The sequence below is a fragment of the Ailuropoda melanoleuca genome, chromosome 2, assembly GCF_002007445.2.
Source record: "Ailuropoda melanoleuca isolate Jingjing chromosome 2, ASM200744v2, whole genome shotgun sequence".
NCBI classification, from domain to species: Eukaryota; Metazoa; Chordata; class Mammalia; order Carnivora; family Ursidae; genus Ailuropoda; species Ailuropoda melanoleuca.
In genome coordinates this window covers 194,639,282-194,662,761 of record NC_048219.1, presented here as the reverse complement: position 1 = coordinate 194,662,761, position 23,480 = coordinate 194,639,282, and the positions used below count along the sequence as shown (strand labels likewise).

General features: G+C 49.7%; 1 protein-coding gene across 11 annotated transcripts in view; it reads right to left on the bottom strand.

The window, feature by feature from the left end:
* Window positions 1-23,480, bottom strand: part of AGAP1 (ArfGAP with GTPase domain, ankyrin repeat and PH domain 1) — a 546,965-nt gene that overhangs the window by 293,397 nt on the left and 230,088 nt on the right. For all 11 annotated transcript variants that reach the window (XM_034655451.1, XM_034655453.1, XM_034655455.1 and 8 more), the window contains one exon: window positions 20,723-20,857. In XM_034655451.1, the coding sequence (XP_034511342.1) occupies window positions 20,723-20,857 (135 nt within the window). The remainder of the gene's footprint in view (window positions 1-20,722; window positions 20,858-23,480) is intronic.

Genomic DNA, 23,480 nt, shown 5'->3' with positions numbered 1-23,480 from the left:
CCCCGCTGTGTTAGGAACATTTTCAAGCATATCGTAAAATGTAATAATACAAGCGAACAGCTAAACTACAAGCCCACTATCGACATCCGACAGATGCCAATACTTTGCCACATTTGCTAACGGAACGAAGTAAGTCACAGACGTCATTGCCCTCAGCCCTAAATATTCCAACATGTACCTTCTCAAAATAAGGACATACACAGCCAGTACGCCCCGGGCGACACTGGGGAAGGGTCTGCATGTCTGCACCTGTGCGCAGGAGCGGCCCGGGCATGCCAGGTGACCCGCGGCAGAACAGCCACGGCAGGGTTCGGTCGGGTCCTGGGCCGGCGGCGGGGGCACCAGCAGCGCAGGGCACGGTGGAGCTGGAGGAGGAGACTGGAGAGCTTCCCATCTGAAACAGTGGCTTCTGTGTGTCCCCAAAGATGGGAGCAAGGGTATCTGCTGATGAGGAGGAGGGGGCTGAGGGCTCAACCTTGGGCAGAACTCTTGACACCTGTTTTTCTGGTTTGTTCCACATCTGCCCTCTCCAGTATGAATAACTCAGGAAATCTGTCTTCACTTGCACATTTCTCTGCAGGGTCCAGGCCGTTCTCCCCAGAGAGCAGACGCAACTGTAAGAACTCACCAGTAAGGCACACCCCCGAAGCTTACCCTTCTAGGTAGGAGCACAGCTGTGCAGAGGAGTGACGGGACAGGAAGGGCCCTCAGTGTCTCACTCCCACTGGACTGCCCCTGGGGGCACGGGCTGGCACACAGCTGGTGCTCTACAGTCCACACGGAGCCGCCGGACCAGTGCATGAAGCTCGTGGGGATACAAGGTGCTGCAGTCAGGAATCCCGGCTCCCCTCACTGCCGTCAACCCTGAGTACCAGCCTTTGACTTAGGAAACCCCCCCCGGGCGCTTGGGTGGCTCAGTTGGCTGGGCGACTGCCTTCGGCTTGGGTCATGATCCTGGAGTCCCAGGATCGAGTCCCGCATCAGGTTCCTCACTTAGTGGGGAGTCTGCGTCTCCCTCTGACCCTCTCTCCTCTTGTGCTCTCTCTCTTACTCTCAAATAAGTAAATAAAATTAAAAAAAAAAAAAAAGGAAACCCCCCCCCCCCCCAGAGAGCAGCTCACAGTCCCAACCAAGCATGGAGACCACTGCGGGAGGTGCCAAGAACTCGCCAAGGCCTCTGCCAGGAAAGAATCATTATCTGAGCTCTAGTCTAGGCCACAGGGAGACCCAGAGTAGGATCGCCCGCCTGGATTCAGAAGGTGGGCTGGAGGCAAGACCACTTACCCCACGGGGTTTACAAACCAGCCCCCTTCTGTTATTCCCCTCTTCACTGAACTTCACGGAGAAGTCACCATATGTCAGCCTCTGTGACCAAGATTTTGAAACAGACCCACTTCCTATTCCTATAGAACTCATTAAAGTAAAATGAGCTCTACAGAGGGTCTCAGGTCCAGCATGTCCTCAAAACAAAATGAAACCCAGTCTCCCGAGGAGTCCAACACCCCATGTCTGTTTCTTGTAAGAAACTCAGAAAACACTGTAGGAGAACCTTTTAAGGACCAGAGTTAGCAGACATACGCAGCAATCCCAGGCACTGGGAAATTCAAACACCTAGGAAGAATCAATAGGCTGTCTTTGAGCTGTACGTCTGTATGACACTGAAGGACAGACAGCACCCCCTTGAAAGAAATTATGTCCCAAATTCCTGAAATTCGTTTCCAACACTTTTCTATCTTTGAAATACTTCCAGGAGACTAATTTCTTGACTGATCTCACCGGCGTACAATTTCGGCCAAAACCATGGCTTGTCCATCGTCCCAGGTCCCCAGGGAAAACCCGGGTGCGCCAGGGCAGCCAGTGGGTTGGAAGTCGGGCCTGAACAGACTGCCTTTAACTCTCGCTCTTGGGGAGGAGGGAGAGGAAGCTCGGCTGGCCCGGGAACTAGGACGCGCTTGCCTCTTGGAGGATGGAGGAAGGCAGGCAGTGATGGCAGACAGAGCACAGCCTTCCCGAACTTTCTGTGGCGACTCGTCCTGTCCTGAAGATGCTGTTTTTCTTGTTCCAACGGAAAGAACGTCATTACAAACCACGGTTTTTAGAGAACGGTCCCAATAAAACCAGATCTTCGTTGTTTTAAGATTCACTCATGACCGTTAATGTCAGTCATCAGGGCACCACAAGAAGGCAACAAGGATACAGATGTCCCCCACTGAGGGTGACCCCACAGCTCTGTGCCTGGCGGCAGACAAGGACAGCCGGGGGGGTATTTGTGCGAGGTCACGGTTCATCACTGACCGGTGCCCGTGGCAGGACCCGTGGGCTCCCGCACCCCTCTGACCTCCCTCGTTTGTCCCACGAGGCTGCTGGCAGATGAGACAGCCTCTTCCACCCCCGCAGCACTAACACACGACCATCTGCATCCCGACTACGCGAACCTCCCCCTCCAGCTTTCCCAGAATTTTAACGAAAGGAACCTTTCCACGAAAAAACAAATCTGGCTCTCGGGAGCTCTCAATGTTCCCAGGTTGATGCTGTCACACATGAACCGTGGCCTCCTCGGGGCGCTGGCGGCCTTGCTCCTGGGGCCCAGGCACCGGCCAGGAGACATGAAGGAAGGGACAAGGCAGGACTGTCCCGCCGCTCTGTCACCTTCCGGATTTCCCTCCTGTGGCGCACACATCTCGCGCATCTTGATTTTCTTCCACAGGATGAAAAACGGTTATGATGACTTTCGAACTACATCTGTTTTCTACGGTGAAACTTCACTGAAAACACCAACATGAGTTCATTGGAAAAGCTCTGACTGGAATCAAAGCCATAAAGATGACGGCGGCCCGCCGCAGCCACGGTAATTGGGAGCAGCCTGGCAACTACGTTAATTACTGCATTTAAACCGCGCTCGACTTCAGAGCACTGGCGTTATTTCCATTTTAAATGCTTCATTTCTCAATCCTTGATCGCTTTACCATCAGCAGTTCTCAGGCTGTACACTTGAAAGCTCTGGGTTTTGGTTCTCATGTTCCCACTGGTCTATTTGTGGTGCCCACGTCTGCGCGGACTGGGCGGGGGCGCTGGAGGGGCGCCCACCCCGCACACGCGGCCACCTGTCCGCAGCACCGCTCACAGTGGATCGGCCAGGCCCCATCTCTGCGAGCTGTCCTCTGCTCCAGAGAGGGGACCGGATAACACCACAGACTTAGGATGGCTGCATTCCCATTCTATGGGTTTTCCAGACGTGGGTTCCTTCTTAGACATGTGCCACATTCTGGGGCAAGGAAACGTGCAAACTTTTCCAGAGAAAAGCTAGCTATTATGTAAATTTTCTCTTCAAGACTTAATACAGTAAGTTCACGGACCTGGCTTTTTAATGGCAGGGTCATCTATCAGCGTGAGCCAGACTAAGGAATTCAGCTATTGCTCGAGTCCTAACTAGTAACTAACTAGTCTGTCAATGCTGCTTATATTTGCTAAAGGCCCCAGAAAAAGAACTTGGTGGAACTGACCAGCAGATGAGATAAATATTTACCTTCAAGCAGGGGAAAAAAACCTGATAAATTTTGGTAGTATTTTCAAGACAGACTTTTTTTTTTTTTTTTTAGGTGCAGATCCAAGAAAGGAAACCAACGTCAGTACTCAGTTAATTAGTGCCCGGCCATCTCACGGAGCGGTACCTGGGAAGAATGTGATTGAGCACCGACTTCACAGGTCCTGGGGAACCATTCTGAGTGAATCAGTCAGGTTAGAGTTTATTTCAAGGTAACCTGCTTCTGGAACAGGAGGGGAAAGGCTGGGTACCAAAAACTGAGTGCTTTTTGTCCTCCATCTGGACCGAGGGCGGCTTCTGCCTGTCTGCTCCTGGCTCTTCCTTCAGTCTATGCCGAGCGAATGAATCTGATGACAGACGCTTCTGCTCAGAACCCTGCCACCTTCCCAGAACTTCCATTACTTTGAAACAGGCAGGTAGTTTCTCTCCAAGTCCTTGAAACGAGATAGCTGTTTTTCAGTTATCATGGGCATCCCTAGAAAGAAGTGCAAAGGGGGAGGCTTCCCCATTTCACAGCTGGGCAAACTGAGGAAGCGAGCTGCTGCACTGTCACACATGCGGAGATAAAGATGGGGCCCAGCTCTGACGGCTGCCTCCGCCTTTATCCACGGGCACCCAGGGGCGATGCTTTCTCGGCGACCGACTCAGCAAGAAACGAGACTTGGATCCCATGTCCGCCGACCTCACGTGCCTATGGGCGAGCAGCTACTCAGTAACAGTTGTCTCCACAGAATCAAGTAGGAAGTTCGTCAAGAGACACTGAAGTTCCTGTGAGTCACGTCATTAGCGACGGCTTAGCTGGTCTTGTCATGAGCAAAGTTACAAAAACATCTGGGCCTTGGGATGCTCATTTACTTCAACTAGCTCAACAGAACAGTTAAATAATTCCACCTGAACTTCGAGGTTTGTCTCTGACACCTCGGATATGGTTTCATCTTCCACAGTGCTGGTTTTGAAACAGGAAAGGACGAAGGATAAAATACAAAACACAGTAAAGCTAACATGAGAACGTGTTTTGATTCCTAGACTCACCTGAGCATACTTTCCTACCTGTCCGCAAAGCATCCCATGCCAGCTGTACTGCTTTGAACACGTTTTTTGTGTTCTGAAAAGGCCACCTGGGCTGCGAGGCACTGGCGAGGCCGATGGGCAGCGTACGGCCGGCCTCCACTCCAGCTGGTCAGTGCCGCCCAGGAGCCCAGTATCACGTGGTGAGCAGGCTGATGGACACACACAGTTCTCGGCAAACCCCTGCCATGGGGGCTCAGCCTGACTTCCCCTTTCCTCACTGCTGCATGGCAGAAACCTCACAGTTTCTTGCCCCTTAACTACATCTCCCGTGGCACTGACGTGGATCTGGACCCGTCTGGAGCCACTGCAGAGGGACGTGTGGCGGCCTGGGACCAGCTCTCACTGAAGGTCATCGATGGAAGGCTGCACACAGTAGAAACCCAGGGAATAGCAGGTGCCCTGAGTTAAAACAAAAACAGGTGTGGGGGTCAGGTGTTACAGGACAAAAGGGTGCATGTGTCCAGGCCGCCAGGTGAAGGCAGCATGGGGACTGAACGTGGCCCCTGGATTCAGGGAGAAAGGTCACTGATGAGGATGGAGAGACGGGAGGGTGGAGCTGGGTGAGCAGGAACCACGGAGACCCCTGGTCACATGAGGGCTGACGGTCCCAGATGAGGGTACCGGGACTGTGGAAAACAGCCAGCAGGTGGGCCGCCCGTGTCCCTGGCCTGAGCTCCCTGGGCTGGGCCCAGATGCGGGCTCTCCCCCACCTCCCTGTTGTCAGCACACAGCCATCCACTCCCCGGGGTAGAGAGCGGCTGCTTCTCACCTGCAGAAAGCCGCTTCTGCGGTCCTGTGATTGCAGTCACCGGGTTGTAGTTATGTGGCTGGCCCACAGGGTCCTGGAGATGCACCTGCTCCAGGTGTGCACAGGTGCGGTGGGGGTCAGCTCCCAGGAGCCCAGGGCAGCCACAACTCGGGCACAGCTGAGATGCGTTTCTCCCCGAGATCTCATCCCTTCCCTCTCGAGTCACCTTGCCTCTTTCCACCTGTAGCAGCTTCCCAGAGCTGCTCGAGCAAGGCCCGGCAGGCTGCAGGAGACATTCTCTCCCGGCTCTGGGGGCCGAGTCCAGACCTGCACCGCTGGCCAAAATTGAGGTGCTGGCCGGGCTGTGCTTGCTCCAGACGCTCGAGCGGAGACCTACTGCTTGCCTCACTCGGTCCCTGTCAGCCCCATCTTCACGCCCCCACCCTTCAGGGGTCCACTCTCCGTGGGCGGCCCCATTTCTGCCTTCCTCCTCCAAGAGTTCGTGCACTTGCCGTCTGGGCCCAGCCCCATCATCCAGGACCACCCCTTCATCTGAAGACCCTTAACCACATCTACCAGTCCCTGGTTCGTGCTGCAGGCACCGTTCACAGGCTCCAGGGACAAGGCTGTGCTACCTGGGGGGGNCCCGGGGGGGGGGGGGGGAACCACAGCTTGTTCAGCCCCCGCCCCCACACCACCTCAGGCCATGGCTCGGACACTCCCGAGCTCTGGAATCTGTTACTTCGACACTAATATCCTCACACTGACTGATAACCCACCAAAGACATTTTTTTTTAAAACCAAATCCACTAGCTTTTCTAAGTAGTTTTCATAAAATTCTGAAATGTTTCTGAGTTTTAAGACTCGCCCTTCAATTTAAGCCTCAATTTTGTTTTTAAATCTTGTATTTTAGACGACTTTATATTTGGACAAATGAATACATGAGATTTAGAAATGGATTTTTATAGAAACTGGCCTGGTTTTGTTCATTTGCCAGAAAAGGGAGTGGGGGAAAAAAGGCCTATCTGGTCCTTTGTAATTTTTGTTTAATATACATATTTAATGATATCAAGTCTTCATTTCCCATGAGAAATCTACAGTAAAGAGAAGGACCCCCTAGGTCTTCAGGCCAGTGGCTTCTGCTGGCAAAGTCTATGCGGAGCCAGCTTGTAGCCCCAAGTTGACTGGTGACCAGGGATACAGGAGAGGTGGCCCGTGCATCCAACAGGGAGAAGCGGACACCTACCCAGGAGTGCGACCCCGTGCACCAGGGGCTCTGGGTGGGCCCGAGAAGGTCACAGCTAACCACACCTGATCTAAAAGGTACGATCTAAGATGCTCTAAGCAGGAAGTGGGCATTTCTGCCATGCAGCAGGCACTCAAGAGTTATGTACGGAGCAGATCTGGGGAAGGTGAGTCTTAAGACCAGCCCTCTGTCTGCAGGGCTGGTCAACCCATGCTGGTAAACGCAAGTTTCTGAAAGGAATACTGTGAGATCATAAAAACACAGGCTTTAGAAGAAATGAAATAAAACAGTAACTACTCTTAGGTCTTTTTAAAGCAAGCTATTTCAAAGGACACACAATAAAGTCCCAATTTTGTGTTGAAAGTATAGAAAGGCAACTCAACAGGCATTCAATAAAATGTTTATTACTAGATGGCGGGATCACAGTTGATTTTAATTGGCTCCTTTATAGTTTTTGGTATTTTCTTTAAAAGATTTTATTTTAAAGAGAGAAAGAGCACACACATGTGTGAGAGTGGAGGGAGGGGCAGAGGGAGAGAGAACCCTGAGCAGATTCCCCACTGAGCACACACAGCCTGACGCAGGGCTCCATCCCAGGACCCTGAGATCACAACCTGAGCCGAAATCAAGAGTTGGACGCTTAACCCACTGTGCCACCCAGGTGCCCCTGGTTTTCTGTATTTTTATAAATAAGTGTTATTCTAATGAGAAAAACTAAACTCCTTTAAGTATATGTAAATAGATAACATATAAAATATGCATCAGTGTGTATTTTAACAGAAATAGACACAAAGCATAACTCTGAAAAGCAAAATCCATTGCAAAGAATGTGATGCTATTTTAGTGGCCAAGGGCAATGCCCTCCTGCTTCCTGGGGCTGACTCAGTGGAGCAGCAATCAAGCTACCTCCGGCCTCCACCCTGACCAGTTCTAGAAGCCACGGACCGGAAAGCACTAGCAAGGACCTTCTGCTTGTGCTTCCGCACTGTCACCGAACCGGGGGAGCAGCGGCACACGGAGCTGTCCAAACTCATTTGACTGGGGTTTTTCAACGGTCCCTCTGTCTGTGAGCCATGGGATTTTATAGCTTACGTTCATTGTGTATTATGCTGAAAGATTTCTTTTGCATAGCACTTCATTTCAAAGGCTTCCTCATTGTTTTCACACTGCACAGCACGTGAGCTGAAGAACTACCTGCTTGCATTTCTTTAATCACCATTTGGGGACAGGGCCTGTCCAGGAAAAAGAGCACAAAGCAAACAAAGGCATGGAGCCCACCACTCTCCCCCTAACACCAACCCTAACACCGCCAGAGCGGCCCAAGGAGCCGGGGGAGGGGAACGCCCAGGCACAGGCCCAGGCACAGACCCAGCACGAGCAAGTCCCTATTTCCTGGGAGTTCTCCCTCACACTTCGGAATGACCGGGTTCCATCAGGGATTTATTTATAGGTCTAGAGTCAGGGACATGTTCAGGAGATCAATGCTTTTCAGACAAGACTGGGCGCGTTCAGGGTGGCATGGCTGTAGACTAGGAGACCAATGCTTTTCAAACTGGACTGTAGCAGCAGGCTTTCCTTTCCTTTTTCAAAAAAAAAAAAAAAAAAAAAAAAATCCATCCTGCAGCCCTGCTGAGTAAGGATTCCTCCACAGCGGTGCACAATTGCCTCACTTCGGAGCTGTGCTCCCTTCCCGCGGGCCCTGAGCACCCACCTCAGTGCCCAGCAAATGGCTGAAGGCATCCAGAACCCGGGCCAGGACTCCACCTCCACATCCCCCAACATTCTCAATTTTCAGGGCTGTTTGACCAGCCCTCTGGCCCTCGCAGCCCAGTCTGTGAAAGCTGCCCTCCCACGGCGGACGCTGCTCTTCGCTCTGATGAAACCGCCCCGCGTCCCTCACTTCTCTCGTTGCTCAGTGTTCTGCCCGTGTTGACACCATTCCCGGGGCCAAACACTGCAGAGCTCTCCAAATTAGATGTTACTTTCTTGCAGAGTCTCAACACTCTGTAAGTAATCTGATAAAAGACACCATCTGTATAGAACAGACTGTGATTTGACAGGTTTCCCATCTGAGGCACCCAAAGTGTAGTAAGTCCCACTGTCCACATCAAGAAACTGAAAATGTCATGATCTAAGGCTCAGTCCATGAAGCGCGCAACTCTCGATCTCGAGGATATAAGTCTGAGCCCCGCATTGGGTGTAGAAATTACTTAAAATCTTTAAAAAACACAAAAAAACAAAAACATGATCTGAATGCTACAATCTCTACTGGAATTTATGTAGTGGGAGAAAATAAAGGGTAAAAGCAAAAAATAAATAAATGAAAATAACAGGGAAAAGCCCTCAACCTTGGGAAAATACAGGAGGGGGAAAAAACCCAAAACTCAAAGACCGACACTCTTCTATGTGCCCCCAGCCTACTGCTGGGCGCCTGGAGAAGCAGCAGGTATGAGCCCTCTGAAGGGTCCTCCGCTCCTTCAGGGATCACAGTCATTCCACAGCTCAGCACTTCCAGCACCATGGCTCACCTCTGTAAGAATATCTACATTTCCCAAAACTGATCGACTCCCTTCGCTCTGCCCAGGAGTATCAGCCTGATTCTGCCACTGACCTCTTCATCAATAGCAGGCTGCACAAAGAACCCACGGTGTCCCCTCAGGGAGAGGCGAGAGCCAGGCAGAGAGGCTGATGGCGAAGACTCCGCCCTAGCCCTGCATGGCCACCCGCTCGGCCCCAGGGTCGGACCAGGGCTGCACACGCTAAAGCAAGGCACCTGGGGTGTCATCAGGCTAAACAAAATTCTTGGTGAGTTCTATGAAAAGAGTATGATGGACTAAATAATAAGTGTTTATTATACGCCAGTAAAAAAAAAAAAAAAGTGTATCTTTCGTCAATTTTTCTTTGAATCTTCTCTAAAGTTACACACAAGGCAAAGAGCGAGAAGGGATCTCAGTCCCTGTAACGACAGAATATATCATTTCCTCTTTATTTTGTCCCCCTCCCCATCCCAGTGAATGAAACTTTACTTCTGTGTCCCCGTGCTGCTGATCCAGTAACTTCACGTGCTTTATGGAGTGTGTCTTATTACAGGTCTAAATGATCTTAAACCACTGTGTTAGTTTTATTATGTCTGTATTCTCCACAGTGACAGCTGAAGGAAAAAATACGCCCGCCAGAACCATCCTTACGAGCTCTTTTGATGCCCCCTAGTGGCTTATCACTAAATTACAAAATCAAGCGCTTGAAAGCAAACGTTTCCTTTACGCCGTATTTCCACTGAATCTCAGAGACCTCGTTAGGGATCCAACATTCTAACGCCCACATATTCTACCACGTGAAGACGACCATGTGTGCGATGAGCGTTTAGCACACAGATTATGGGAAATAATTCACATGCTGAATATAGTGTCACGTTTAACCCCAAGCCTCTCAGTGGTGACATGGCTTAATTTTATTTAAAATAATTCTAACTTAAAGGAGCATTTTCACCCACTTCCGGGTTTTAAAATGCAATCTGTGGCTTTTAACGTTTCCAGTACAAACGTAAGACCATGCGGCTGAGAGACAGACGTGATCTCTAGATCTCTAGTTTCTGCTCTGTGACTAAGGGTGCTCTCTGGAGGGATGGCCTGGCGGGCCCTGCCTGCTCATCTGCACAGGAAAGGGCCGAGCTAGCCAGGGCCTCACACCCTTGCAGATGCGACACTCTACAGCTCTGCAGTTCAGGCAAGAAAGGAATTTAAATGCAAGAGACACCCTGCTATTTCATTTAATAATGAAATCTCAGTGCTGGGATGGGAGTTACTTCCGAGCATCCAGATGACTGCAACAGCATTCAGTGTTTTTTCTTAGGCTTTACACACAAAGTAAAATGGCAGGGGGGAAAATGTGAGGGAGCATCCTGAAATTCTAAAAAATCACACAAATTCTCCATGAGCAGTGGCTGCTCCTGCAGCACCTGTGGAAGACGAATGACAGAGCCCCCTGCAGGCGTGGCCGTGGGCACGAGGGAGAGAGCTGCAGAGCGCCTCCAGGGGGCGCCACCTCCCAGCCCGAGGAAGGGAAGCTTGACATGGCCTCCGCTAGGCTTTGCTCATGGCCTCATAATGCAACAGCTAGCCAGACACTCCCCCAAAGGAACTCTTTTCAGGTTCTCTTTTCTTTTAGACAGGACTGTGGCTGAAAGTGGGTGGCAGGTGAATGCGCAGCCTGGAAAAACAAGGCCACCACCATGTCATTACTGACATTGGGGCTCCACCTCCCAGGGCAGAAACACCTGTGCCAGCGAGCCCACTCAGGACATGCCCGCGGCGGCGGCGGGGGGGGACACGAGGGGGGATGTGCATGCTTATGTTTTAATTCTTTCATTTGCACAGAGACTTCTGTGGGCTTCCCAGATTTTGACATTTCAAACAGGAAATAATGCAATATGATTTTTATGTTCACCAAAGGGGAGATATGCATGGAGCGTCTGGGACTACACTGCAGAGGGATGGTCCCCAGCAGCAGCAGAGCTGTGCCGGGGCTGCAGCTGCTGTGGACCTGCCCAGTAACCAGGGCAGAGGGCACAGCCCCCTCTGGAACCACTTCTGGGTGGAAACGAGGGTGGGTTTCCAGGGTCCCTCAAGCCCTCCAGAGCACTAACATGACAAAGCTCAGGGGAGGTCCAAACGCCAGGAGCCGCTTCCCACCCCCAGGTGGCTCTCTTCAAGGCAACACAAGGCAACATACTTCTAGCACCGCGGGTCAGAAGGATGGATGTAGTGCGAGGAAACCCCAGCTGAAGGTCACGGCCACACACGGAACTGGGGACGGTCTCTGGGCCATCTGCCCTCTGGGGAGCTGGGGTGCTCCAGCCACAGAGAACCCATCAGAAACACCGGGGCCACACCTGCAAGAGCAGCAAGACCCACCAGCTCCCACGTGTCACCCAACACGCCAGACCTTTGGCCGCCTAAGGGACTGACCGCCATCTCTTAACAAAATGCCTGACTGGAAGATGAGCTTATTTTCACGTTAATGTACTGAAAATGATATTTGAGACAAATTTTTTAAAATTGTGATTATTTTCTATTTATAGATGATAAAAGTTTTTAAAATGAAAATATCCATTATGGCCAGGGTACAGAAGAAGGACACCCACTGGAGGAGACCTGGGGGCAGGGACTGACTCCATGGAACGCCTACGGGCAGAGGACCAAAAGCCGTAAGGCCACGCAGGCCATGGTGCCCGCAGTCTCCCCTCCAGGGCTGTCACCTAAAAAAAGGATTAAGGATGGAGACAAAGATTTAGGTAAGGAGCCAACCACTCACACACTGATCCTAAAACAAACACATAACTGTGGGGGCGGTGGACGGGACCCCTCAATGTCTAATAGTGGATTGGGCCAAAAAAGAACTTCTAGCCATTCAATGGAATGCTATGCAAAAATGAGAAAACATATTGTAGAGAAAGTACTGATGTGAAAAAGCGGGTTGTGCCGTGTCATGAGGCTTGATCATCCACCTTTTCAAAACACATGGGCAGGCACACAGCTGCACACCCCACAGCCACTGGGGGGTGTGATGGGTGATTTTTATCTCTATATTTCACATCCTTTAAAAATTTCTTTAGGGGCGCCTGGGTGGCTCAGTTGGTTAAGTGTCCAACTCCTGGTTTCAGCTCAGGTCGTGATCTCAGGGTCCTGAGATCGAGCCCTGCATCAGGCTCCGCGCTCAGTGGGGACTCGGACTGGTATTCTCTCTCCCTCGCTCTCTGCCCTTCGTACCCCCCGTGCGCTCTAAGTAATCTGCTAAAAAAATTTCTTTGGCAAATCTCACACAATCCAATTTAGTCATCAAAGTTTCCACAGTCTCTTTTTCTTTAGACAAACATGTGTGCAATCCAGCCTTCACAGCTGCCTCAGGGGAGATCCATCCAGCTGTTTGGACGTCGTCTTCTCTTCACAGAACTTAGGTGACTCTGCACTAACTACAAAGCTGATGCTGGATCCCAGAGCCTGCCTTGGGGGATGCCCAGTGTCTGCTCCGAGCTGGACCCTCACACGCTCCTGGCCAGCCGCCCGGTGCTGAGCAGCGTGCAGAAACATCAGCGTCCATAGGGCAAAGCTATGCTTTCTGGTGTCAGAGACTTTCACAACTTCCCTCCTCGGAGGGCTACTCTTCCTTCTCTTCCATGAACCGAACTTACTGGTACTGCAACCCCAATCACTGGAGAACAGTTCCTCAGTGAACGGAGGACACCAAGAATCTGGCTATGCCTGTATTCTCTACAGGAAAATGTTATAAACAGAAGACTTCAAAGTAAGTTGGAAACACCAGCCATGAAGTGTAACAATTTCTGACTATCCTATTTAAGTAATATTTTCATATTGTGTTGATCGGAGGCTGGGGAGGGCTAAGTAGGTCAAAAAGTACATTACCGTTTAATCATTTTAAAAACCTTAGGAAGAACAGTGGCATCATGAACAGATTATGAACAAAAATAAAAGCCATTTGTATGCATTAATGATACATCAAGCTAATTCAAGCTGGCTCAAGTCATTAACAGAATCCTGGGGCAAGCCCCGGCTACGATGCCACAGTGCAGAAACGTGTGAACACAGCCGTCTTTGGTGTCATTGATAAAACTAATTCTATGAGCAGAAGACAGGAGTCTTAACATGAAAACCAGAACAGAGCACACTTACTAACAGTGCGTTTACTGATCTCGTGTGGGCAGGGTGAGAGTTAAAGAGCATCTATGGGCACACGCGAGCTGTGGTGCTGCCCAAGGTCGGAGAAAGAGAAGCACAGCAGAACATTCCCGACTCGGGGTAAGAAACTGCCAGAGACGACCACAGCCTCTCCTAACACAATGGTCTACAAAACTATGAAACGGGAGACTACTCATTGTCTCTTGTTTGTAGTAATATCAACCTTGCTATCAGGATTTTAAGATCACTTAGTCGGATATTATTTTCAAAAGAGTTAAAATGTCATGGTCCTTACAGCCCACCAAAACCCATTTAAGAATTACCGAGTTTCACACTTGGTTCCGAGTTGTTATGGCCAAGAGCTGCAGTCTGCGACGTAGGAATCGCACCCACCGAGATATTCCCCCTACCTGAACGCTTTCACTCTGGACAGGTCATTCTAAGCAAATCAACGGATATTCAAAGGAGTTAATCCCTCTATAAACGTCCAGCCTCTGGGCACACTGAACAGTTCAATGGATGAGAGAGAAACTCTCAAAAGGGGGAATTTCTAGACAGAGAGACTCCAAACAAGAAACAAGCTGACTTCATACCCTTGTGCAATTCATAATAATATCTTAAACATCTGGATTATTCCAGGGTCATCACTTTCAACAAATGCTCAAATGAATCCTGACAATGTTCACTTACAGCCTGGCCATTAGTCCCACCATAACACAGTCCCCATTTCTCAAATGTGCTTGAAACACTTGTCTGCAGACCAGCTGCCACACGTCTGGTTCGTCAGTAAGAAGCTTTTAACTTTTTTTTTTTCTAAAAATACTCATTCAAAAGGTTTTTTTGTTTTGTTTTTCTTTTGGTTTTATTTTTGTTTCTTAGCCTCTGAAAATACAGCTTACTACAGCTAATGCTGATATTTTAGCTTTGGTCTTAATTCATTATTTCACTTTGTGATTTAACCCTGTTAATAGAGAAAGTTTCTCAGGTTAAGAAATACACTGAATTTAAAGATGCACATCCAAAGGGTCCTGACAATATCATGTTTTTTAAAAATAACCAATGTAAATTATTCATGCACTTTCCCACCCACAGCAAACAGAAAGACCCACCCAAACCCAGGCCTTCTTGCTCATTGTACATGTTCCCTCCCCCCCAGAGGCTCAACCCAAAGTCCACCCCAAAGATACCAGAAGTAGGTATCTTTCCAGTTTGATGAGAGACTACAAACAATGGGCCAGACGTCGTTCTTTTGGAGGAAACTTGCAGATTCTAATTTCCGTGGGATTCGACCAGGTTAGAAGCTGCCAGGCAGTGTCAGCCGATGACACGGGTGTTTAATGACGACAGCAGAGCGGCTGCGAAACCGGGGCGACACCTGTGTCATACGACTCAACCAAATTCCATCAGAGGAGCCTGGTGAGTGTTTTCCTTCTCTGCCCTCCTCCTATTTCTGCCACATGTAGGCAACTTACTCATGCCATCCTTGTTCTTAGAAGGTTTTAAACTATTAACCCCCCCCAAGTAAAATGTAATTTAAGCATATGAAAGTTTATGTTTGCCCCGTCATAACATAAACTGCCCACCTGTCCCATGAAATCTTGAATGTACAACCTTTCGATGCAACGAGGAGGGCACGGTGAGCGTGCACCCAGGACGGGGGGGCGTGGGGACACGGGGACAGTGACAGGCACAGATGCACAGAGAAAACCGTGGGCGGAAAGGACATGCGGGCTGGACACTGGCTGTCAAGAAGTCCTATTAAGATCTATGGTCTCACATTAGAAACCCTTAAACTATGCTATAAATAAATATTAGCCATTATTACAAATGATAAAAGAAATACAAATTAACAGACACTAAATGACTCCACTGGCCTTTTCACTATATGTATGAAACACCCAATGTACACATATATATAGTTTGCTTTTCAACGTGGAAAAATCTTACTTTTGAAAGAGCTCCTTTGGAAAAAGAATTACACAAACATAAAAAGAAATGGACTCCAGCCTACTCCCTAACACAATAAAGAGAAAAACAGCAGCAACAAAACAAATAAGATAGGCCACCCCGACAATGAGAATTGAGCCGCTTCCAAGCAAGCACGAAAGAGGTCTAATTGACAAAGCCTTTACGAGCACAAACAAAGGAGTGCGGTGTCAGCAAAACAAAATGGTCCAGGATGATGCAGCACTCAGGAGCAAAACCCCTCAAGACTGCTCCCACTTAATGATGCTCTAACATATGCAATTAGGTTGTACAAACCGGGCTCATTAACACAGCAACTCTTGTGCTGGACACTCCCGTAATTAGGACAAGCAGCTGCAGAATTTAATGTGAAACGGGATTCTTTGTACATCGGATATCAGTCTTTGGAAGCAAAGGGCAGAAAGCAAACTGAGGCTCCCTGACTTACCGCAAACCCCGGGGCCAGTCATGCAGCCTCTCCTGGCTCAGCCCTGACAGCACAGGGCGTCCACGCGCAGGCGAGCCATCCGCAGGCGGGCGCAGGGGCGGGGTTCCTAGGGAACAGCTTCTATGAAGGTGTTTTCCAGAATGTGAACTACAGCATGCATGTAAAGAGCTGGCGTGACCGTGCTGGGAGACGGGCATGGATCCTCCTAGAACGAGCCCATGCTGTCAGAGGGATGCCTGTCCACAGGACGCTGCATGACGCATGTGGTTACACGAAGCCCGAGCACCAGCCACCAGAGGACAGAACCCTTCTGAGGCCACCGTTCAGCCTCTCCACCCACATGTACCTCAAACTAAACAGTCTCTTTTTACTCTAAGTAACGCAGAACACCTATCCTAGAGCGAGTGGTCTTCCACGTGAGATCACTGAACTACCCAGTTACTCTTGACAACACAGTGACAGAGCCCAGCAGTCTTGGGGAGGGTCAAGCAGACAGATGGTAATTTGTAATTTATCTAGATCTTGGTTTATGTGGATCTTGACCAGGTCTAAACAATTACTGTCAGAGCAAAATGTTGCATACAGGTTTTCCTACTGTCCTATGAAGACAAGCTTAAGAAGGTAAGAAGTTAAAGCTTTACAGGGGAGTACGCATTAATGTCTAATACGATGCCTTCAGTTGGGATTTAACAAGTGACTGCAATTTTAGAGTATACGTGCGAGAATATTAAATTCTGTACACAAAACAGCTGGTGTCAGGATGAATAACAGGAACAACCCATATATAAAATAATACTGTTTTACAATACAGACAAATCTCTATCAGCTCATTTTAGGAGAGAGAGGGAGAGAGGAAAAGGGCATAAAGTAGCTTGGATAAGGGAAAATTACATATTTGGTAACACCATCAAGTTTTACTCATTCTATATGAAAGGGAAACCACTTTTCTTTAAAATATCACAAACCAGTCAGATACCATAATTTAAAAATTATAAAATATACCCCCCCAAAATTTAGGGGATCTATTGGCTCTATTCCACAAAACATCAAAACAAACAAAAAGCTGATTCTATGCCGTGCTTCGTTTGAAAAAAAGAACTACACTATGACACAAATCACCGTGCTCATGATACACCCATTATACAATCACAGTCATCAAAACAAAACACGCTATAAACAAGGACATTCAATGTAGGCTGAGAAATCTGAAAGTGTCTGGAAAGAGAGAATTCATCATTTCCAAAATTCAGCTTCGGGGAACTAGAATCCCCAATACCCCCTCATGAACGTGAGGCGGCAAGTCCACTTTCCCCCTCCCCAGATGGCACACAAGGGGTCCAAGGAGTCCTTCGACCACTCACACACGTGGCTGTTCACTACCTTTCAGCACTGCTTGGTCTTCTAGGGGAAGGATTTATTTTTGTCACTAAGTTATAATCATTTAGATTGTCCCTGAATATCTAGGTCAATAAATCCCATCACCGACACTACCCTCCTTTCCCTACCCAGAGACTCAGCTAAAATGGCAAGAAAGACATGCTCACTGCAAGGGCTTCTCCCACTAGGTTGGTTCCTTTATTTATTTTTTTTTATTTATTATTTTTTTAAAAGATTTTATTTATTTATTTGACAGAGAGAGAGACAGCCAGCGAGAAAGGGAAGACAGGCAGGGGGAGTGGGAGAGGAAGAAGCAGGCTCCCAGCAGCTTCCCATCAGGAGCCTGATGCGGGGCTCGATCCCAGAACGCCAGGATCACGCCCTCAGCCGAAGGCAGATGCTTAACAGCTGCGCCACCTAGGCGCCCCACGGTGGGTTCCTTTAGAGAGAAACTTCTCTGAACAAACATCACAGCACCAAGAGAAACAACGTCTGCAGAGAATGAACTTTATTTTTCTGTAACCCTGTCCTGCACCGTCAGGGAAGACGCAGCTCTGTCTCTGGGTGCTGGCCCTCCACCTCACTGAGGCAGGGCCTCCCCGTATGATCCCCCCTTCTCGGCCCCCAACCAGAGGCTCGGCGTGTGCAAGGCTGCTGCTCGGGGGAGGGCGTCAACCTGCTTCCCTGTCTCCGGACGCCCTGGTGCGGACAGAGACCCTCCATCCTGGACTGCTTTCTAAGAGCCATGTGAGAACTACACACCCAAGACCAAAGAAAACAGACATTCTGTTTCTTCATTTATTTTACAATTTGCCTTCAGTTTCAGGATACTAAGAACTGAGTTAAAGAAGCAAAGACTACAGTCCCTAGTATCTTAAAAAATAAACCCAGGGAGCCAGTCAACCAGAAAGCCTGGCTGGCAGGGGGCAGATGCAAGTGGGGTCTGGCTGGTGTAAGAGGCAGGCCTGTTTCCTTCTTTCAGGGGTAAGTAAAATGTTACATAGAAACTACACACTCTTTCTTTCTCTTCCTACAACGCAAAGGTATAAAAAGCACATAAAAAAGCAAGTCCTAAAGTGTAAAGGAAGCCAGAATGTCTGAAGAGAAATCTAAATGACCTGAGTCCGTGAGTGGGCGGTGAGCCTGCTGTGTGTGCCCTCCGTCCAGCCTCCCCCAGGGGAGCGGGCAGGACCCACATCACTGCGGTTTTAATGACAGAATGGTCAAGGCTCTGGGCTCCTGGTCCCAAGACAGGTGTCCCATCCAGGCCCGATGTATCTGGCCAAGCTACATAATTTTTCTGAGCCTTGATTTCTTTAACTCTAAATCTTAGGAAGTTTTTTGTTTTCTTCCCCCCCTTAAGGATTAACACGGATTGCTACCATTCTGGATTTCTAAGTACTGGGCACAGTCCCCACTCGCTCAGCAACTACTTCTATCACTAACGACTACAGAGTTCGTGACTTCATAAAAAGGCATACCCTATAATTACCCTACAAAATATGCAGAGTAAGCCCTGCTTTTACTTTTAAAAGTTATCTTCATATACACAGAAATATTTTAAAGACAAAAGCACAACAGTCACAAAAACTGTAGTATCATGGGTATTATTTCCTTTTCTGACCCTGTACGACAATCCAAATATTCAATGGGAATGCATTATTTCTGAAATAATAAGTAACAAAATGTATTGAAAATCTCCTAAGCCTGTGAAAACTCACACCACAAGCGTCAAGGGCTTTGTCAAGCTGCAGCAATGGAAACCTTTAATAGAATAAGGTAATGATGTTTGGGAAGGTCCTTCCTGTTCTCCCTTGCTAGCGCTCCAGCTGGCAGACAAAAGTGCTTCCAGCACCCGAGCCGGTAGCTGACCGCCATGTGCACTCCGGATGCAGGCAAGCACAATAACGTGGGCATCCCCTAGTGTTAACCAGCTCTTACGATTATTATGTCTGAGCTCATTTATTTATGGAAAGTTCATGTTTGCGATAAATGCACAAGTAAAGCAATCATTGTGGAGGATAAGCTCATCCATTGGATGAAATCCCAAAAATCTCCACCGGGGGCTGGCAAACCTTCTGCAAAGGGCCAGACAGAAACTATTTCAGGCCAGGCGGGGCGTCACGTCTCCACATCAACCACTGAACTCTGCAGCGATAACAAGAGCGGCTGCCCATGTGCCCGAGAAACCGAGAAAACACAGAAACAGGTGGTTGGCCAGATGTGGACCGTGCGCACAAGCCTGGGACCTTCATCTGTAAGGGCCCCACAGGGTCCGGGCTGCCTGTCCCACTGGGCGCCTCCAGGAAGGCTCTTCAGGGTGAACATTCAGGGTGCCGTAAGCATGAGCGTGCATGGACCACCGTGGGCTCCAGCAGGGATGGGGGGGCTGTAAATGTGCAGGAGGGAGGGTCCCCACGCTGTCCCTCAGCAGAATGCTGCTGCTTCGGAACGGGCACTGGGGAGGCAGTGAGGACCCAGAGGCACAAAGCTCTCCGCAGGACACACGGGCTGAGAAACAGGAAGGGTGGGCCTCCGTGCGGGGAAGGAGGCTCCAAGTTGAGAATGGGACCGGCTCTTACGGAAAAGGGAAGAAAATACGAAGTTTGGAAAGGGACCCAATCTATGAAATGTCATAAAAATGGTCAAAGTGTGGAATTCCTCCAATTCCATCTGAAAACTCATCTGGACGTTTAGAAGAAGAGCGTATACTGTCGGGTTTGGGGAGGTCCCAAATGCAGGTGTGTAATTACTACTTGCACTGGTGGAAACATGTTTTCCTTGGGGTTGGGGCCAGGCAAGGCCAGGATGACAGGCAGCTCGGGTGGTCTGCTCGGATGTCAGCCAGACGGGAGGTGGCCTGGGAGTTACTCCCCTTGACTCCCTATGGACATCAGGACCCTCTGAGGGGAGCACTGTTCCCTCAGGCCTTCCAGGCTAAAAGAGTTGCTTTCCCACAGACTTTCCTGACCCCTCCAGACGAGAGGCCAGCCTTCCCTCCCACCACCTCCCCAAGTCTTCATCCATCCTCTCCCTCTGCCCAACCCGACACTTGGCACCAAGATCATGTATGTGACTATCTCCGCCCCCCGTGGAACCCTGCATTTTTCCAGGAGAGCTTCCTGTCTGGTGCACGGCTGTTCCGGGGGTGGGTGATCACTAATTAATTCAGCAACAAAGAAACAATTCCTAAATTGTGGTGCTGGCTCTCAGCCATGAGCCTGAATGTGTGATTGGTTTTTTGGTTTTTTTGGGGTTTTTTTGGCCCAAACTTGACTCTCTTTCCTCTTTCGGTTTATTCTCCCCAAAGCTTAACAGCAAATATTTAGACTGTTTTTAGAGACAGGCTTGAATTAAGAATGAGCAGCTATGGTGGAGAAGAAATGGCCAATGAACGTGACCCATCAGGTGCAGAAATAAGTGTGGGTGACATCGCACCCCGTGCCCAGGTCACATTGTGCGTGCGCCACACAGAACTCCCCGCAGACCCGAGTCTTCTGAACACGCACGCAGCTGAGTACCACCTCTGCACGAAGAGGGCGCTCAGATTCACGCCGAGGCCCGCGTGTCTCCAGCGGGGCCCAGCACCATGGGAAGGGGGCACGGACGCATGGCAGGGAGCACTTACCGTCCTGGAAGACCCGCTCCACATTCAGCCCGTACGTGGCGCATGTCTCGTAGTAGGTACACCGCTTCAAGTCGCTGGAGAGCTTCCGCGCCCTGGCGTCGTCGATGACCCGTGGGTTAGTGGAACTTATGGCATCTGCAACGGATAGCGACACAGTGACCACAGCAGTTCCGCTGACTTCCCGCCACCTCAAGTCTCCAAGGAGCTCAACACTGGCACCCTGCTCCTGGGGATGTAATGTGTTTCAGAGCCTGGAGTTTTTCAAACCTAGTTCACCCTCCAAGTAACAATCTCACGCATTTAGAATAGTCATCGTTTGGAGAACTGTTCCAGAGCGTCCTTCTCCTGAATCGGAGATAAACGCTGCCTAAGAGTTAAATGTGGCTCCAGAGAACACTTTAAAAAGGAGGAAAACATACCCATGCTCATGATTTGCAGGTGACTTCTGGTGCATAGAGTGCCCTGCTTGCTGCATTTTAGCCCCATTACTCCCCAGGTGCAGCCACACACCTGTCAGTCCGTGTCCGCAGAGCCGCCCTCTGGTCCTGTTCTGGGCACAGGGATGCCCCAATGAACAAAACAGACAAAACTCGGCACTCTCACGGAGGGGCTTTCAGACTGGCCGGGGAGGGAGGCAGAGACCAAGACAGAAACGTGGGACAACTAGGAATGTAGTGTGGTCACGAGAGCCAAGTCAGGCAGGGAAGGACATTCGATGGTCAGTGTGCTCAGTGTGGATTCGCAGGGCAGCCCCACCCGCAGGAAGGAGGTAAAAGCCAACCAGCTTCTACCTGGGGCAGAGGGCAGCCAAGCACCCGGTGTAGCACAGGAGACTGAGGCAGGAGCGGAAGTGAGGGGGGCAGTGGAGGGCCCTAGGTACCAGGGTGCGAACCGCTTAGGTCTTACTGGAGCCAGCCCTGGATGCACCCACTTCCCACAGGATCTGTGTACAGATGGGGATGTTTGAGCAGCAAAAGAGATGTGCGGTACCTGCCATTAGGCCCCTAAACAAAGAAAAACCAGTGTTCTTTAGCTCAGTGTCCATGATGCTTCTATCCCATCCCGCCCTGTGCTCTTGTGCCTGGCACACACCAACAGACAAAGGCCAAGATAGCAGGAGCGAGGCTGAGACAACAGGCAGTTTTCAGGGACTTTTTCTCCTGTGAAGTTTTCTCCGTGGGCTTGAGGGTCCTGCACCATGGAAAATGCCAACTGCTCTTGAAACAAAAATCCACCAACGGGGTTTTCTCCACCAGTCAAAGGAAGAGCCGCAGCACAAGAGAAGTCACACGAGATAGCAACAACCTTCTAAATTGTGTTTATTTTTGGGTTCAGGAAGTACATGAGACATTTAATTTTCTAACTACAAAAAAGTGGCATCTTGAGGGAATAATTTTTTCATTTTCCCCCCTTTCTCTTGCTTCCTGTTTTATTTTTAGCTCATGCAATAGGTCTGACCTGACAGTTTCCCGTAGAGAAATCAAAACTAACTCCGATTCGGGCCTCTTTCTCTGACAATGGCCTGCACCACCTCAAAAGATGTTCTAGAACATTCCCTGGCAAGGTCCCTTACAGGGATTTCTTCAAAGAACATCTTGTCCTGTCTTGTCTTTCAGACTAACAAATTTGACTTGGATTTCACAACACTTAAGGAAAAGAAGTATTTTTTAAAGGTGCAAACAGCTTTCAAGAAAACGGTAGAAGGCTGAAATCTGTCATTTTTCAAAGTTCTGGTATAATGTGGAAAACACACACCATAGCATCAATCCAGCTTATCCCTGACCTGAGGTCCCCGACAGTCCCACGGCCCCCTTCCTTAGCGGGAGGCCCACCCACAGCGCTGTCCCAACTCGACTCCCCAGGTACAGCGATACATCCCCTCTGTGGCCGTGTTGCACCTGCACCACGCGTCAGGCAGGGCTACACCGCCTGCTCTCTCATCCTGCCTGTAACTCTGTACCTGTTCACAGCTCGTGCCCCTCCCTCAAATCGATGTCATCTGCAAGCCTTAAAACAGAACCAGCTTAACGAACATTACATAATAAGTCATTCAGAAGTGTCCTGTCCACTTACGGAGCCTTGCAAAGCTCCCTGACTATACCCGGAGAGAACACACACTCTCAAAGAGACACTCCTCCCACCCTTGGACGAGGCCGCACCACATGCTGGGCATCCTTAAAGAACGAGCTTAACTTGTTCGTCTTTCCTATTCCAGAAACTCCTGCCTCGAGGCCACCGACCCCTAACACTTGGGAGGAAAGCTCAGAGTCCCTCATCTATAACCTGACCCACCTTTTACCTCCAGTATCCCACAAAGCCCATGCAAAAGCACAACACACAGGCAGGCTTCACATAAAGCAAGTCTGCAAGCACTGAACAGTACCTAGAAGTGGAACCTTCCGGAAGCCTAGGAGTGGAACCTTCCAGACGCCCACGCTCACTCCACCCTCTTGCCACTGGGGCTTCTCTGGAAATGAGAGGTCCGATTAAGGGTTAAGAGGACCCCTCAGGTAAGGCACGTCCCTAACTGATAACACTCACCTCCTGTTCATTTGGAACGAGGCTATGCTGAAGTATGAACAAAGTCCCACAGAAGAACGTGAGGAGACTGCCAGCACCCATCTTCCACCCAGCTTCCCTGGCGCAGGAGCTCACTCGCCTGTGGCCTTTCCAGACAAATGCTTAGAAGATCAGCAGGAATAAAAAGGGGTAGGTGCTTCCACTCGGGGACCACATCAGGGCTTCCCCAGAGTCTCTA